The sequence below is a fragment of the Aulonocara stuartgranti genome, assembly GCF_965226115.1.
Source record: "Aulonocara stuartgranti genome assembly, chromosome: 3".
Taxonomy (NCBI): Eukaryota; Metazoa; Chordata; class Actinopteri; order Cichliformes; family Cichlidae; genus Aulonocara; species Aulonocara stuartgranti.
This window is the reverse complement of record NC_138941.1, coordinates 9,559,969-9,578,593: the sequence shown is the minus strand read 5'-3', so window position 1 is coordinate 9,578,593 and position 18,625 is coordinate 9,559,969. Positions and strand designations below refer to the sequence as shown.

General features: G+C 41.1%; 2 protein-coding genes across 2 annotated transcripts in view; one reads left to right on the top strand and one right to left on the bottom strand.

Moving 5' to 3' along the window:
* LOC309702166 (protein NLRC3-like) overlaps positions 1-18,625 on the bottom strand; it is a 197,945-nt gene that overhangs the window by 68,509 nt on the left and 110,811 nt on the right. The gene's annotated exons all lie outside the window — the stretch shown is intronic.
* On the top strand, positions 1,374-11,645 carry LOC309697233 (uncharacterized protein; the record flags this gene model as incomplete). The annotated part of the gene is made up of 4 exons (XM_082518984.1): positions 1,374-1,496; positions 3,458-3,563; positions 6,151-7,162; positions 11,617-11,645. The coding sequence occupies exons 2-4, from the start codon at positions 3,546-3,548 to the stop codon at positions 11,643-11,645; spliced, it is 1,059 nt and encodes a 352-aa protein (XP_082375110.1). The 5' UTR covers positions 1,374-1,496; positions 3,458-3,545.

Here is an 18,625-nt window from a genome sequence, read left to right as displayed (position 1 = left end):
ACTCAGAGTCAGCATGTATGTATTTATCAGTGATTTGAATCCTTTCATTACAGAGTGAAGTTAAAGTAGACGTGTGAACACACTAATAAACACAAAGGGACACAACTACTACTCCATGATGGAAAGCTGAAGTATTACACAGCTTTATGAACCTCCTGTTATCCTGGTAGACGAGTACAGCAATAAATCTTTTACTTGAACATCTTCTGGCTGCAATAAGCTTTGAAATGTGACCATGAAGTTAGAGACACACTGACTGAAACCCACAGCTGTGACTGTGGATCACATCCACACACAGTGTAGCTGCTGTCTCTGTGTGAGCCTTTGCACTGCTGCTCGCAGCACCGTTATATCACTCAGCGCTCGCTGCTGTTATTGAATCCACTTTTTACTGTCCGTGCAATCAAGCTCCTCTGCAGAGCTAGAAAATATCTTCGAACCAGTTTATGTGTTAGGGGATCCTTTGCAGCTGTGACTGTTGCCTCTGTTTTTGTCCTTTGGTTCCTGGGAGCCTTTTACATTTCCATCAGCAACAAATATCTGAACAGGCTTTATTGTAGGAAATACAGGAGTAAATAGTTGTCATTATTTATTAGATGTTGTTAAAGATGATCAGATGCTTGTTTAGTTTAATGCTGTGGCTTCAGTCAGCATCACTGTGCTGTATAGTTTTATTTTTCTGATCCTTCTGTTAAAGTTGCTGAATAAAAGCTGGTTGGTCTGCACCTCACCTCTGCCTCGAGCCTCCTTCTTTAAAGCAGCAGAGGCTCTTCATTCAGGTATCACAGCTCGAGTTGTTCTGCAGGAGACCCAGAGTACTGTCCTTGGTCCATAATGACATTAACTTTGATTCATGTCAACACGAAGCCTGAACGTCTGTGATGAACACACTATCAGCATCACTGACATATTTCATCATTTAAAAACACTTCCTGTCACTGTGGTGGTTACAGTGACATCATGCAGTTTGTGCTTTGACCTCCAGAGGGCGACAAATCAGCACAGACAGAGAGCTCCATTCAAACTTTGCTGCCATCAGGAATAATTCTTCAAATATAATCATCAGTGTTTGAGCAGCTATGATATCAGGGACAATCTAGACATGTGTGACAATACTGAACATGTCACATGACACACCTCAAACATCATGTGATCCACTCTCAGTCTGCACTTTCAGTCATGACTTCATGAATTTATGATCAGTTTACTCCTGAAATATTCAAATGCTGCAGGGTGAAGAACAACAAAGTGCTGACACATGTTTGTGTTTCAAACAAGAAAACCAGCAGAAATAAATCATCTTTGGACAACATGACAGAGATTAGTGAGTTTCCAACTTGCACTTGAATGCAGCACAGACAGATTCTGATGTTCGTGGTTGTAAACGTGTCCTCAAACGCCGCTCTGACTCTTTCCTTCCTGCTCAAAGTTCCTCTTTTCTGAACTTGGTGTTTGTGCCTGACGCTGATCGTCTCCGTGTGGAGCTCCGTGTGAAGGTAACGTTAGCAGTGTGTAATGTTTCCTGGCTAACATCAGCTGTGTGCAGCTCAGTTCCAGCACAAATCTGCCGCTCCATAGTTCACGGTAACGGACTCATGAGGTCGACCGTTAAACGCTCTCCCGCCATTTTGTCTGTGTGCGCGGATGTGTACGTTTTTGTTACCACTGTCATCTCATCAATAGCCTATTTGTAAAAGATCTCTGTTCATAGTTTAGTTGGATTTTAAAACTCTGTAGTTGGACAGTTTTATTTTGGACTGATGCTAAAATTCTTGCTGATTGTTTCTGTCGAGGTTTTGTACTTGACATCTGCCATTTTGGATGTGATAAGCTGTAGAGAGTGCGTCCAAAAAGAGAAACCAGAAAGAGAACCTGTTTTATTAATAACCTCTTGCAAATAGAAGAATATGAAAAAAACAACAGCAAATAGGATAAAACCTTTAAATTACTTGAATTTTTAAAATCACCATCATCTGTTAACACAAATTTGATCATTTCAAATTTTTGTTTTCATTTTCTCTTCCCAGTTACTTCTTTCTCATTCTCTTCATTCTCCTTGTCACCTTACGTCTCACTCCTTAACTGAAGTTATAGTTCTAACATAAGAAGTCCCACCAACGTCCTTTATTTAATCTCTGTGTTGTCACAGTTATTATCATCAGATCAGACATGAGACCCAGACAACAACATAAGTTTACAAGCTAACATCATGTCAGCTAACATTAGACGATAGCATCATAAACTTTAAATTACTTTGCCTCTGATCAACAGTTTGATTACATTCTCACATCACAAGTTTATTTGCTAAGTGTGAGTCCGCCCACATTGGATCCACTTTTCAGCAGGTGGAATAATTTGTAGTATATAGGTAATACATCAACAATGCTGCCGTGGCTAAGTTAGGAATATTTATAATGTCATTTCCAAAACTTGCATATGATCTGCAATTTGTAGCAGATCTACTGACTGTCACAGAGCAGCTGGAGCAGTCTCGAATGCAGGTCAGTCCACTGCTGCCCCCTGTGGCCAAGTGCCATAGCTACTGCTGGATGAACTCGTGACACATCTGCACCTGTTTCTATGAACACATTGAGTCTGAGTGGCTGCACTTACACTGGTGCATTCAAACATATTGAAAGATGGCAGCAATGTGGATTGTCGAGACTCAAACCAACCATTGAGAAAAGACAGCAGCATCACTTGTTTCTGTTTGTTATAGAGCCAGATTTACTCGTGACACACATGTGCAGCTGCTTTATCACCTATTCTGAATTTGTTTCAAGCACAATACATTTGTTACACATGTTGGGATATTGTGTTTGTTTTAAATGTTATATACCTGTGTGGTATGTGACTTGTGTTGCCATGACGCCAGGTCTCTCTTGGAAATGAGATTTTTAATCTCAATGAGATTTTTTTTTACCTGGATAAATAAAGGACTAATTTATAACTTTCAGTGTTTTCCGGTCTTCCAAAAGAAAAAAAACCTTCAACTACATGACATGCAGTTGTGTATTTGTTTTCACCTTATCATACACTTGAAGTTTTACAAATCACCACTTCTTTAGTGAATATCATTTCAGTCTCAGACAATCTCGTTTCTCTTACAGAGGTTGAATGCACCTTCTGCGGATGGCGGTACCACACAGTGTGCGTGGACTTCCCCTGCACAGAAGGCAACTACAAATGCTGTGAATGCTAAATAAACAGAAACAAATGATCCCTGTTGTCTTTGCTTGATGATTGGTTTGAGTCTTGACAATCCACATTGCTGGCGTTGCATCTTTCAATGCCAGCAATGGCAGGTATCAGTGCTCAAAGCTTTTGTGTTTGTTTCCAACAAGTTGCCCACCTCGGGAAACAAAAATGTGTTCTTTTACTTGTCAGATGAACATATGAGACACTTTGACTCTTCAGTGCAGTGTGGAGCCTAACAAAGATCTGTTTTGTGTCCCAGCTGATCAGCAGGAGGAGGAGAGTCTGACGGAGCAGCAGAGGAACATTTTCAGCTACTTGGACTCAGCTCAGCCACTACAGAGGAAACAATGAGCTCAACACAGAAGGTGACAGACAGAGCAGGACCATATGACCAAAGATATTTATCACCATATACATTTGAACATTTGAACACAGCTAACATTAACAGTGCAGTGAATCCTGCTTGTGCCGTGATGTTCAGGACTGCAAACCGAGCAGCATCACTGACTTTCAGCTTGTTGTGTTTGTGGATATATGACTGACTTTAATTATCCACAAAATCATCACATTCTCTGTCAGATGAAGGTCGACTATTGAACGGCGTATATTTTAAAGGCTTTAAAACCAAGTTAACGCTGAAAGTACAAACATCACTAATGTCACATAACTATGCTGACAAGGCATAGCTATGGCTATGAAATGCTCTTTGTGTATCACTTCTTCATTATGAAAGATGTCATTAATGCACTAGTAATGTCTCATCTGGAGTATTGTTCAATCATTTGGTCAGCAGCTAATAAGACAGATCTTAACAGACTTCAGTTAGTCCAGAATAAGGCGTCCAGATTAGTGTGAAGATGTTCATACTATACTAATGTTGATAAAATGCATAATAACCTTTCTTGGCTTCCTTTACAGGCTAAAATATTCTATGGCTTACTTGTAGTTCTAAAGAAAGCAATTCTGTTAAACACACCACATTTATTCTGCTCAGCTGCAGTATCCAGATGAAATACATCATCATATTACACAGTTTTCAACAAGCTGCAATTTAGTAAATGCTCGAGTTAAAAGTAATGTTTTGTTAAACTGTTACATTTAGAGCAACTTTTAAGTGGAATAAGTTGCCTTAAAAAATTAGAGAATTATTCAAAACTTCAATGAACACTTAAAAGCCGATTTACAGAGCTTTTAGTTGTTGTAAATATTGTAAGACATGATTTGTTTTTGAAATTTGTGTAATGTGCCTCAATGTTATTGATATTCATCATCAACATCATCAACTTTATTTATAAAGCACTTTAAAACAACCACAGCTGACAGAAAGTGCTGTACATTGGAACTGTAAAATAAAATTACATGAGATATAAATAAAACACAAATAAAAGAAGAGTGAAATCATTAATTAAATAACTACTTCAATTAAAAAAGAAACTAAGTCTCACTGAGGTTAAAAGCCAAGGAATAAAAGTGGGTTTTAAGACGTGATTTAAAAGTGGACAGTGAAGGGGCCTCTCTAACATGCATGGGCAAATCATTCCATAACTTTGGAGCCACAATAGAGAAGGCCCCGCCCCCTCTGAGCTTCCTCCTGGATCTCGGTACCTCCAGGAGCAGCTGGTCAGCTGACCTGAGAGACCGACAGGGTGTGTGGAGATGAAGAAGCTCAGAGAGGTAAGGCGGGGCAAGACTGTGAAGGCATTTAAAAACAAACATAAGAATTTTAAAATGAACTCTAAAAGACACAGGCAGCCAGTGCAGAGAGGCTAGCACGGGGGTTATATGCTCTCTTTTTTGAGTTCCTGTTAGGAGTCGTGCAGCCGCATTTTGAACCAGCTGCAGACGTGAGAGCAATGACTGACTGACCCCCACATAAAGTGAGTTACAGTAGTCCAGGCGGGAAGAAATAAAAGCATGGATCACTGTTTCAAGGTGCTGCCTCGAAAGAAAAGATTTTACTCTTGCCAGTCGCCTTAAATGATAAAAACCGGACTTCACCACTGCTCTGATTTGGTTGTCCAATTTAAAATCACTGTCCAACTTAAAACCAAGGTCAGTAACCACAGATTTAAAATAGACTTCCAGGGATCCTAAAACAACAGGGGAGGACTCACAGGGACCACTGGGTCCAAACACCAACAGCTCTGTTTTCTTTTCATTAAAATTTAAAAAGTTTAGAGCCAACTAAGCTTGAATGTCATCTAGACATGTCAAGAGAGGTTTTATAGAGATGCCATCCTTGTGTTTTAGTGGCAAATAAAGTTGGCAGTCATCGGCATAACAATGAAATGAGATCTCATGCCTTCTAAGGATAGAACCCAGAGGCAATAGATACAGTGAAAAGAGCAGTGGCCCTAAAATTGAGCCCTGTGGGACGCCGCATGACAGAGGAGCAGAAGACGATTCGTAACCGAGAAGGCTGACAGAGAAATATTATTATTATTATTATTATTGATTGCTTATATTTGAACAATTGTGAAACCTCACTGTGGATGTAAGAGTGAAATTATGTGGATATCTTGAATCCACTTTATTGTGTAATATTTTATGTGAGTATTTGACGGAAGACGAGCAACATCTGTTGTGGAAGCTAACGGGGTTCCTTTAGAATAAACAAACATAGGATTTATTATCACTGAATAATTCTGTATAAATCTATACAAATTATAGAAATATGTAATAGGAAACAACAAAATAATCTAAATTATAAAATAATGTGTGTGTGTGTGTGTGTGTATGATTTTAGTGTTTGAACAGTCATGAATTATCTTTAACAGCAGGTTGGATGTAATGTGTTAGAACTACCAGCAGGTGGGGATAAGAGACCTTTAAGGTGTTTGGTGCCACGCTCCACCTTCAGGTTTAAAACTAGTGTTAATGGAGTTTGAAGGTTGAGTTTGTTCCACGACTGCATTTCACTCACTGCCTCTGTTTGTATCTCTGTCACTGCAGGACCAACATGGAGCCAGAAGTCAGCGCTCTCAGGAGGCCGACAAACCTCACAGAAGAAAGGGAGAGAAAAAACACATCTGTGACGAGTGTGGGAAGGGTTTTACTGTGAGGGCTAAACTAAAACAGCATCAGGTCATCCACACTGGAGAGAGACCGTTCAGCTGTGACTTGTGTGGAAAGTCTTTTTCCTGGAAGGGTTACCTAAAAACACACCAACTCATCCACAGTGGAGTTAAAGCGTACAGCTGTGATCAGTGTGGCAGAGCTTTTACTCACAGTAGCACCTTACAGAGGCATCTAGTTACCCACTCTGGAATTAAGGCATACAGCTGTGACGAGTGTGGGAAGGGTTTTACTCTGAAGGCTTCACTAAAACAGCATCAGGTCATCCACACTGGAGAGAGACCGTTCAGCTGTGACTTGTGTGGAAAGTCTTTTTCCTTGAAGGGTTACCTAAAACAACACCAACTCATCCACAGTGGAGTTAAAGCGTACAGCTGTGATCAGTGTGGCAGAGCTTTTACTCAAAGTAGCCACTTACAGAAGCATCTAGTTACCCACTCTGGAATTAAGGCATACAGCTGTGACGAGTGTGGGAAGGGTTTTACTGTGAGGGCTAAACTAAAACAGCATCAGGTCATCCACACTGGAGAGAGACCGTTCAGCTGTGACTTGTGTGGAAAGTCTTTTTCCTTGAAGGGTCACCTAAAAACACACCAACTCATCCACAGTGGAGTTAAGGCATACAGCTGTGATCAGTGTGGCAGAGCTTTTACTCACAGTAGCCACTTACAGAGTCATCTAGTTACCCACTCTGGAATTAAGGCATACAGCTGTGACATCTGTGGAAAAACTTTCAGCCAGAGAGGGAGCCGAAATACACACCTACGCATTCACACCAGACATGATGTGTACTGCTGTGAACAGTGTGGCAAATACTTTACAACAGATGCACAGTTACAACGACACATGTTTACCCACACTGAGGAGAGACCTTATCAATGTGACCTGTGTGAGAAGACTTTTAAAGCTCCACATGACCTGAGACGACACCAACAGATCCACACCAGAAAGAGAGTCTACAAGTGCAGCTACTGTGAGGTATGTATTTATATTGTTATCTTGTCATTTTAGCCTGACTGTTTGGAACAACTCTGCTCATTAAACTGTGTTAGCATGTTAGCAATTCTACTGCATGGAAAAGCAGCTCTGAGTGATTATTCAGATTTTCCTTTCAGTTATGATTTTAGTATTACTGTAGTATTATGGTGGTAGTATTGTAGTTATTGCAGCCCAGTAAACTGAGTGTGTTAACTGAAACAGTCAAATGTAGTTGGACGTCTGCAGAGATGCTCTTTATTTCAGGCGACGTTCAGGATACAAATGTTGAAGGACTGACTTACACTGTCTTTGTGTCTTTGTTTAGAAGCAGAGCGACACAGATGGATCCAGTTCTCAACCCTGTCATCACTGTGGTGGTGGGAAAGACTTTCATTGTGACCTCTGTGGAAAAACTTTCAGTCGGCAAAAGACCCTAAAAAGACATCAACGTAGACACACTGGAGACAAACTGAAATACTGCAAAGAATGTGGGAGAAGCTTCACCACACCAAGTGAGTTAAAACGACATGAACTGATTCACAGTGGGGTTAAAAAGCACCTCTGTGATCAGTGTGGGTCATCCTTCACCACTGCATGGAAGCTTAAATCACACAAACGAGTCCACACAGGAGAGAAACCACACAAGTGCAGACACTGTGAGAGAAGCTTCTCACATTCAAGTACTTGTAACAGGCATGAACGTGCACACATGGAAGGAAACTACAGCTGTGACCAGTGTGACAAGAGCTTCAGGAATCTCAGATCATACTCTGCACACAAACGATCCCACGTTACTAATAAACTGTTTCACTGTTACCAATGTGCCCAAACATTCACCTCATTGTCTGCTCTGTGCAAACATCAGCGCGATCACTCAGGGCTGAAATCACTCCCATCACTGGATCACAGTGAATCTGAAGACACAGAAAGATCCTCTGGTTTCTGTGTCAGACTCAAAAAGCTTGAGATCAGGCTCCACAGAGTTCAGATAGAATCATTTAAACTTGTGTTGAACTGAACTGGTTGCTGGGCTGAACTTCTACATAATACAGATCTACATGGGATCTTCTTTTCTGTTGTTTTACTGAGTCAGTTTTGTCCTTTTTTCTCTGTCCTGGTTTTGCTCGTCTGTAAATGATTGAAACTCAGTCAAATAGTTCATTGTTCTCCAGCAAAACGTTTTGGAAACTCATGTTTAACCTTTAAAACTCTGACATGTTTTAGCACACAAGGCTTCATCGGGGAGTTCACTCATGATTGGACCATGAGAACAAAGGTTTTTAGTTCTTTCAAAGAGAGTCTTGGAGATGTTTGATGTTTCTGTTTTTCTGAAACCACCTGAAAGAAAAACTATTTTTCTTGCTTTATGTAGTGTGGAAGTTTTTAATGTTTCTTCATCTGTGATGTTCTTGAATGTGTTCACGTGAAGATGGTACAAATAAACTGTCCTTTCAGCTTTAGCTCCTAATTTATTCATTATTTATGGATGTAGCACAGCAGCCGTCTCTTGATTAACACATGGAGGGCTCGGGATCTGATGGTGTCGTCTCCCTAATTTGCCCACTCAGTAAATCTCACTCATGGCCAAGAAATTGAAATAAACCTTGTTTCCCTGCTGGATAGTGATCCACTGTAACTCTGCTCCTCCTTCCTGTTTAGGATTTCTGTGGCTGAAGTAAAATTCCCTCCATCCATCACTTATCCCAGCTAACCCAAAGTGAAATAAAGTTTTGCTCGTCTTAAAAAAGCATTACAATAATGGGCATTACCAATGCAAACTGAATGATACAGAAGATGAAAGAAGAGACTTTGATCAGTTAATAAAGCTCATGATCTGGATTCATTGTGGCTGCTACACAGATACTTCTGGGTCACTTCTCTCAGTTAGGAACCTTCCTCACCAAACTGACTGTTGGACCACACCCCTGGTTTCATGAGAAATTGTTTCAGCCATGATTTCTCTTCCTGTATTTCAGAGTAAAGACTGAAGTGACAAATGGAAGCATGTTTAAAAAACACAATGTGAGAGAGACGTTGAGGTCCTTAGAAGTTACCCTGGGTTTTTCTGTCACCCTGCTAGATGTTACACACCTTGTTATTGGACTGATTTCTACTGCTGGACTACTCCTGCGGAGAGTAACAATACTCTTACTAATTAGCTCCCTTTCACACCTTTGGGGATATTTATTTTTGTGTTTGCAGCGCTGTGAGCCAGAACAGCGAGAGAAAAATCTGCAACAGCGACGAGCCGAATGCTTACGTGAATCGCAGCAGCTGCACATGTGCTACGCTGAATTAGAGGATATCTTTGCTCTGGATTTCTATTTCTACTTTTTCATTTCTATATGATTCTTCTTGCATCTAAACAAAGATGATTCAATTTGCTAAATGTTGATGGCTCTTCGTGCTCAGGTGTAAATGAGACGTAATATTTGCTCTTGGTTTGGTTCTCCTGTACAGAACCTTGCAGTACAACAGAAACCTAAAAACATTCTTTGTAGTTGTTATTCTTAGTTGTTCTGCTGCCTAAATACCACAGGGTCTGATTATGAAGTTATTGAGCTGCACATACTTTACGACCTGCTTAAGTTCGAGGTCACAGCGTCTGTAGAGCAGCTGGAACATAATGAAGTCTACAAGGTTAAAGTTTTCTCTTCAGTTATTGTTCTTTCTGCTGCTTGGTTTGATGGATCTGAGAGCTTTTGTTTTTATTATTGTTATTATAATTATCATTAATATTTTACTCTCTAGAAGCTTTAAAATAGTGTTTGTGTTTGAAAAAATTGATTTAAGAATTGAACAGAAACATCTGTCCTTCTGAAAATCGCCCAAAGGCACGGAGACAAAGTCAAAGGATGCAACCTGTAACTTTCTCTTCCTTCATGTCAGGACCATCATCCATGATTTATATAAAATGCATATAGCAACAGTAGCACTTTAGTTTGGACTTTATGATTTCTGTAACTGGAAAATATTATTTTGTTTAAAGACAGAAGTGACCGCATAGTTGCAACATCAAAGGGAAATATTAATTAATTAGCATCAAGTATATTTGTTGCTTAAGCGTTTGCACTATAACTTAAGTAGGATTATAACTTTTAAGGAAGGAAAGATTTCAGATATTTAGTTCACTGTTTCAGTTATTTTATATGAAATTAAAACATTTACGTTGGTCAAATATGATGCTCTAAATCCAATAAAAGTTTGAAAATAAATGATGTATTTTTAAATGCTGCAACAAATGTTCACAAAAAGTAACTATAATTAAAACCAGTTAAACAAAATCAAATGTTTGAATCATGCTTAACCAAATGCCAGGCTGGAGAGCTGAACCTAAAGTATACGTAGAAAGATTTCAACATGTGAGCAGTTTTTAATGTTTTTATCACATATAAATGTCACAGCAGTGGGTCCTGGCCCAATGCTTTGTGTTTTTGGTTTTCTTTGACTCTTGTTTTTCTTGGTTTTTGTTCTTCTTATTTATCAGGCTCTCAGTAATCTTAGTTCTCCCTCCCTCAGTGTTCATTTCAGCCTGTGTTTAGTTTCTGTTCCCGTGTCCCACGTTTCATCGTTTCATGTCGAGTCAGCCCTGTCTCTCTGTTTCCTGTGTCTCCCCAGTCAGCCCCGCCTCCCTCGGGCACTCATGTGTGATACAGAGTAATAAACCTGACTACATTTGCTACACTCTCTTTATTACCTGTTACTTTAAAATTCATACACTAATTATGTCTGCCCATCTCTCTAATGTGAAGGTCAAAGGTCAACATCCCAGTGACATAAGAGTAATCCCAAACCCCATCTCTGTGTTTGCCCTGTGATAGACTGGTAACCTGAGCTGCCAACTCTTGAGCCACGATCGCCTCGTGTTTAATTTGGCCACCAGAGGGGAGTAAAACATAATTACAAGATATTCTGCTACTGGGCATATATCTATATTGGTCATTTCATCAAGTCCCATCTAGTATATAATGTTAAAAAATGTAAATAAGATGGAATTCACAGCTGGAAATTGTAAATTATTTCTGAGAAGTAGAATATTAAAATTATCGATATAAATTAAGAAGCTGTAATTTGAAAATGCTGAGAATTTTGACTTAGACTTTTTGACCACATGAGAACTAAAATGAACAAGAAATATATAATTATTACAACTAAAACGTAAAAATTATTCATGATGTATCAGGACTTTGCCTCTATATGATCTTATGACCTGCACACTAAATTTGGATTTGACCTAGCTAGTAACAGGAAATTTGCAACGCTGAAAGCATGGTTACATGTTTTAAGCTGCAGCTCACAAAGCTCAGCTGCTGCCCCCAGTTATGAGTTTAAATAAATCGTTAATCATGATCTTTTCCCTTTCAGCACTTTCACTTGGCCTTGGGCTGTTTTGACTGAGCTACACAGTATGTTTCAAATGCTGTAAATAACCAAAGTCTTGAACTGGGAGTGATTTGGTTGTATTATTGGTTTGTTTGTTGGTGATATATTTCCATGTAGATGAATGAAGACAGATTCATTCTTACCTTTTCCAAATGACTGTGAGGTCCAGCACGTCTGTGCTTTTCTGCCTCTTCCTGCGATCACCCCAGTGATTTTCCCTCGGTCTGAAATCTCACCTGATCTTTTGTAATTGTGAGTCATCTGGCAGCTAACCACTCTTACTAGACTGTATCACATCATCTCAACAAGAACTGAGACGTGTTAAGTAGTTAAGTTTCATGCAGATCGTATACAGGGAGTGAAGAATTATTAGGCAAATGAGTATTTTGTCCACATCATCCTCTTCATGCATGTTGTCTTACTCCAAGCTGTATAGGCTCGAAAGCCTACTACCAATTAAGCATATTAGGTGATGTGCATCTCTGTAATGAGAAGGGGTGTGGTCTAATGACATCAACACCCTATATCAGGTGTGCATAATTATTAGGCAACGTCCTTTCCTTTGGGACCCACAGCTAATAAATAGTAATATGACAAAAAATAACAACTTTGTGTGGATGTAACCTTGTGAGATTTGAGATTTTGACAGCATTTTTATGTGACAACTTCTCTTTTTAGATAAATGCAGAGTTTAAGCGCATTACCACCATGCCACTGCAGTCCAGATTACTCTCGCAGATAGATGTGCTATCTGACAAACTAATAAAGGTCTTCAAAAGGCGATGAGGACAAATAGGAAGAAGACTTCAGAACATTCTGGAGCCCACGGCCCAGGTAAGAAAAAAATTAATTTGTGTATACACTTTAGGGAAAATAATAATTTTAACAAAATGCTGCTTGTCACTCTATGCCAGGAGTATGTTGAAAATCACCTGGGATTTTCACAATTTACCATGGGTGCGTTTTTTTTTTTTTCTTTTTCTTTTACCTGCATTAGAACTATGTGTGGAGTTCATAGTTGAACACCTCTCTGTGCTCTGACAGTATTCTGCTTCTTTGCATGGAGATTTCACTTCATGCATTACCTTTTTAAGCATTCTGAGGACTCAAATCACATGCTGTAATGAATCCATTTTTGTTCACCTAATGTGTTAATGTTAACATTTTTTGGACTAGTGACACAGATTAAAATAAGATTTGGTATAATGTTCTTTGACCAGTGTTCTGTTTAATTAAATTTTGGAATTCTGCATTTTCTAGGCCACAGATGAAGCCATTATCCAACGATCTAATAAGGAAACAACCATGGGAATTTACATCATAAAGTCAAGAGATGCCAATGGCAGCCTTGAGGACATCAGGATAGTCCTTGAAGGCCAGAGTCTCTGGCAGGATTTGGATAACTGTACCCTAGCAGCTGCAATGCTGTTTGGACTAATGTACACTTTGAACCTCACTTACCCACTGGAAAAGTATACCTTCGAGGTATTATAGAAACTGGTTATGGAGCTCAAAAGGAACAGCCTTTCAAAGAAGGCCCAGGTTCTGTACGATTGAACAGTTTTCCAGTTATGATGTGGGAACAACATGTTTACCTCTTCAAATATGTACCATCCTTTCTTTTAAGCCAGCACTGGTAAAGTTGCAGTACATAGTGAAACTTATTTTTCTGGCACTTTTCAACTTGGGGCCTTTATTACTGCAGTTTTCACTTTTCAAGCCACGGCTCTTTTAAAAAAAAAACCTCAAACTTTGAATGTCCATTTTTCTCAATGGAAATGGTGCCTTGCACCAATTTCACCAGTTTGCAATTTTTTTCCCAAGGTGCACCACTACAAACAGATTGCATTGTCTAGTATTAGTGATTATGATGTTTAGTGATAGAAGCAAGCCAATACTAATCAGTTTAGGTCTCTTGGTTTTGTGCCTGTGGGTTATAATGTTATTTTAAGTCTCTTCTTTGTGTCATTTTAATAATTACACCCCTGTTGCCATATTACCTTATGGTTCTTACATTTATAAAACTATTTTTTACATAAGCGCGATGTCATAAGGCCCCACAATGTTGAATTCAGGTTACAGCAGATAACTTTGAGGAATGTTGTGGAATGTTTTTCAAGAGATGCATTGTACAAATATGACTCATGTATATTTTGGAAGCCTGAATTGAAAGTCCATTGTTACAACTGTGTAGTATTTTCAAAAATACAGGTCATTGTTCAAAAATGTTTTGCTTATTTCTTTGATTGAAGAGAAAGTGTACAGTACATACAGTAAGATCAGCCTTAATTTAGTTTTATTTATTGAACACTCAATTATATATTAGATTATATATTAGAAATTTGTTATAAAATAAGCTTACCATAAAATAATCTTGTCAATATAACACATAGTAGTCCAATACAATTAACACAAAAAGTTCATGTCTGATAAACAAGTGGTTTCTATAAATATTTGACCGGAATGAAAAACATAACAACAACATAAAGTCATGTTCGTGTTACCAGAAAAATGTGTGCAGGTATAACATAAAAAACTAAGGTTAACCAAACATAACTTAATTTCGTGCAACCGATTACAATAATTTTTTTTATGTTTATCCCACTGATTATTTTTTTCAGTGTACTTGGTCACTTAAATACTACATGTTATCTTCAAATTACATTTTGCTATTATATTCTAGTATCAAATACACAATTTTCAAATGGAGGCCTTATAACAGATTATATTGTTCTCTTCCAAGATGGTTGCTGGCATCCACTAGTAACCTTTCAAAACAAAATGTCTAATTTCACTGCATTGACAGTAGGTAAAGAATTAAACTGACATTACTCCTCCACTGAATCTACATAAATCAACAGTTAAATAATGTCAGTTCTTCCGTGTTCTCTGGAATCAATCACAGCAAAGAAATTAGACTGTTTCTTTTGAAAAATGTTGGGAAAGAACAAATCAAGATCAAAAATCAAGATTCAGTTAAACAACAATTATAACTAAACAATTTGAGATAATGTTAGTTTCCATTAACATTAAATTAGGTTACTGAATTGGCAAACACCTTCCTATTAACATTACCCATTTTACCCCAATAACTAAAGAAATTAGCACTTGCAGGTCAAAACCTTTATTCAAGAGATGCAAAAATAACATTGATACAGTGACTGTCAAAAATTACAGCACTGATCATACTGTGACATGTTGGTTCAAAACAGCACACTTAGAAATATTCAACATTCTTTACTTCAACTGAATGAAACTGAAAACACCATTTCACACGACCCAGATGGGATATTTAGACTGTATAACTGTTCACGCTACATCTCTTCACTAGTAAAAGAAAGAAAAAATACAAAGAGAAATTTAAAAATGCTGCCAAAATGCTGCACAGAGCAAAAGGAAAAACAAACAACAACAAAAAAATGGCCCTGTCCTCATGGCAGTTGCAGTGTATATAAAAATGAACCCTGCGATCTGTTCCTGGAATTGAGCTTCAAAAATGCAGCAGAACAAGTGTGAGATTTAAATGTCTTCTCACCTAGAGCTGATCACCTTGCATGCATAACAGTGAGCTTTCCTTGCAGGAGCAGTTTTGTCTTAGTTGTGAGCTTTTCTTGTACCGGACTCTGCGCCCCAATTTTAGTGTCAGACCACACCTTCAGAGTATTCCATCAGAACCAACCACGACGCAAGAGGAACACTGATGACGTGCAACCCCATGACCCAATCTGGGGCAGTGATGTACCAGCGGAGTTCAAGTTGTGGACCACCGGACAGAAGGTCCTGCACTCACTGTTCCCATGGGTCGGAACTGGAAAAAACACGTTAAGAATTGAGACTCTTGACTACCGATTTGGACTTTTCCTGAACAGCTCAACAAAGATGAATAAGGCTCAGAATGAGGAAATCGACGCGATCAGAATAGTGGTCATGCAACACAGGGTCGCCCTGGACATGATTCTCGCTGAGAGAGGGGGCCTCTGTGTCTTATTCAACACCACTTGTTGCACCTATATCCCGGACAACGTGCACTCCTTGACCATGACCACCGCCCTAGACAAGTTGCGACAACTGAGTAATGCGCAGCAACAAGACTATGTCACGAACAATGAGGACTGGCTGACCTGGCTGCTGAGTGGCAGCTGGAAGACCCTCGTGATAAAAGGACTCGTACTGATAGGAGTTCTGCTTCTATTATTGTGCTTGTTTTCTACATGTATCCTACCATGCATAAGATCCATGATTGACAAAATGGTACAGGCCACAGTAATTACCTATGTTGGACTGCCACTAGAAGATGAACCGGATGAAGAAGATTTAGTATAGAAACACACACACACGTACTGAATGATGCTACAATTGAAAATGTTATAAGCAAGTGATTGTTGGCTGATAATAAAGTATGATTAAGTGAAAAATATTAACATCAGGAGGGGATGTTAAAGAAGAAACGCTTTTATGAGTTTTATGTTGCATTAAACTACCTGCTCATAGACAGAGTGGGCTGAAGAAGCAAGCCCAAATCCGCCTTGGAACCCTGAACATCGGAACAATGACCGGAAGAAGTCGAGAATTGGCTGACGCCCTCAAAACCCGCCGCATCGACATCGCGTGCATTCAAGAAACCAAGTGGAAGGGAGCGAAGGCACGGGACATTGGAGAAGGCTTTAAGCTTTTCTACAATGGCAACCGGGCCCAGAATGGAGTGGGCATAGTGGTGAGTCAAAAGCTCCGGGACAACGTGGTCGAAGTTACCCGCATATCGGATCGCATCATGTCAGTGAAGATCGACGCCGACCCGACCGTCCTACGGATTATCTCCTGCTATGCACCACAGACACACTGCCCCGACGAGGAGAAGACAGAATTCTGGCGTGCCCTCGACGACCACCTGCAAACGATTAGCCCTGAGGAACATGTGGCGGTAGGTGGCGACCTAAATGGACATGTAGGCAAGGGGAGAGACGGATATCACCGATTCCATAGCGGCCAAGGATTTGGGACCAGAAACGACGACGGTTGTCCGGGTACTGGACTACGCAGAGGCCCACGATCTTGCCGTGACTAACACCTTCTTTAAAAAGAAGCCGGCACACCTCATCACGTACTCCAGCGGCGGCAGAGACACCCAAATCGACTACTGGCTAGTCCGAAGACCCCATCTCAGCCTAGTCACGAACGTAAAAGTCATACCATCAACCCATATTGGCCCTCAACATCGGCTACTTGTGATGGATCTCCGACTCAACCTTGGCCAACGACGACGAAGAACACCAACCACGACGGTGGAGAAGATCAAGTGGTGGCGCCTCTCTGAGTGCAAACAGCAGCTTATAGACGCCCTTGAACACCTCAACGTGGACTCCAATGAGCCAGTGGACAAGGCTTGGGAGAACGTCGCCAGTCAAATACGTGACGCAGCAGGCAACACCCTTGGGGCGACGAAACCAGGGAAGCACTTCATCGACAAGCAAGTATGGTGGTGGAATGATAGCGTGCAGCAAACCATCAAGGAAAAGAAGTCGGCACTCAAAGTGTGGCTTCAATCCCGCAGCGATGGCGACTACCAGCAATACAGGGCCCTACGATCGGCCGCAAAGAAGGCGGTAGCAGCGGCAAAGGCATCGCACTATGACCAACTGTATGAAGAGTTGGACACGCCCGGAGGAGCGAACAAAATCTACCGCCTTGCCAGTAGCCGCCATCGAGCAACACAGGATATTGGCCAGGTCAAACACATTAAGGATGCTAACCATCAAACCCTCCACGACCCGCCCGCCATCCTCAATCGCTGGAGCGAGTATTTCTCCGATATCTGCAACGTGGAGTTCCCTCACCAGCCAATCCACAGTGCCCCGCCCGTCCCAGGACCTGTCCCGCCAATCACCATCAAGGAAGTGGAAACAGCCGTTAAAAATATGAAGAATGGCAAAGCGACCGGACCAGACGATATACCAGCCGAAGTCTGGAAACTGCTCGGGCGCCAAGGCGCCTTAGTCCTCGCCAGCCTGTTCAATAGCATCATCAGAGACGGGACCGTCCCAGCAGCCTGGTCAACCAGCATAACGGTGCCCATCTGGAAAGGGAAAGGCGATGTGGCTGAATGCTCCAACTACCGCCCGATCCGACTCCTAAGCCATACCATGAAGGTTTTCGAACGGATCATCGACGCCAGGATGCGAGAAATCGTCAACTTAACGCCCAACCAATGTGGCTTCATCAGGGGGCGTGGCACGACGGACGCCATCCATGCTGCCCGCCTGCTTTTGGAGAAGCACCGAGAGAAGTCCAAGACCATCCACATGACCTTCCTCGACTTAGAAAAGGCGTTTGACCGTGTCCCACACGACCTCATCTGGCACTCCCTGCGATCACATGGAGTTCCTGAAGCCTACGTCAACTGGACAAAGCTCCTCTACCGACAAGTCATCAGCGTGGTCAGAAGCCCAGTGGGAACATCGTCGCCCTTTAACATCAATGTGGGCGTCCACCAAGGCTCGGCACTCTCCCCGCTGCTCTTCATCCTTTGCATGGACACTGTGACGGCGGATCTCCAGTCACCCCATCCCTGGACACTTCTCTACGCCGACGATGTCTTCCTGGCTGATGAATCGCGAATAGAACTGCAATATCAAACGCAGCAGTGGAAGACTCGCCTAGCTGACTTCGGCCTGAGGCTTAACACCAACAAGACCGAATACTTAGAGGCTGGCCCCCAGACCGACGGTACGATCAGCGTCGATGGAGAAGATCTGGCGAAAGTACCTCATTTCAAATACCTCGGATCGATGATCAGCAATGACGGCGATATCCTACTAGATGTACGAGCCAGGATCAACGCAGCGTGGATGAAATGGCGCCAAGTCACCGGCGTCCTGTGTGACCGAAGAATGCCCAATCGCCTCAAGTCAAAGATCTACAAGAGTGTAGTGCGCCCCGTCGCCCTCTATGGATCCGAGTGCTGGCCAGCCACCGCAAAGCACGAACAAGCCCT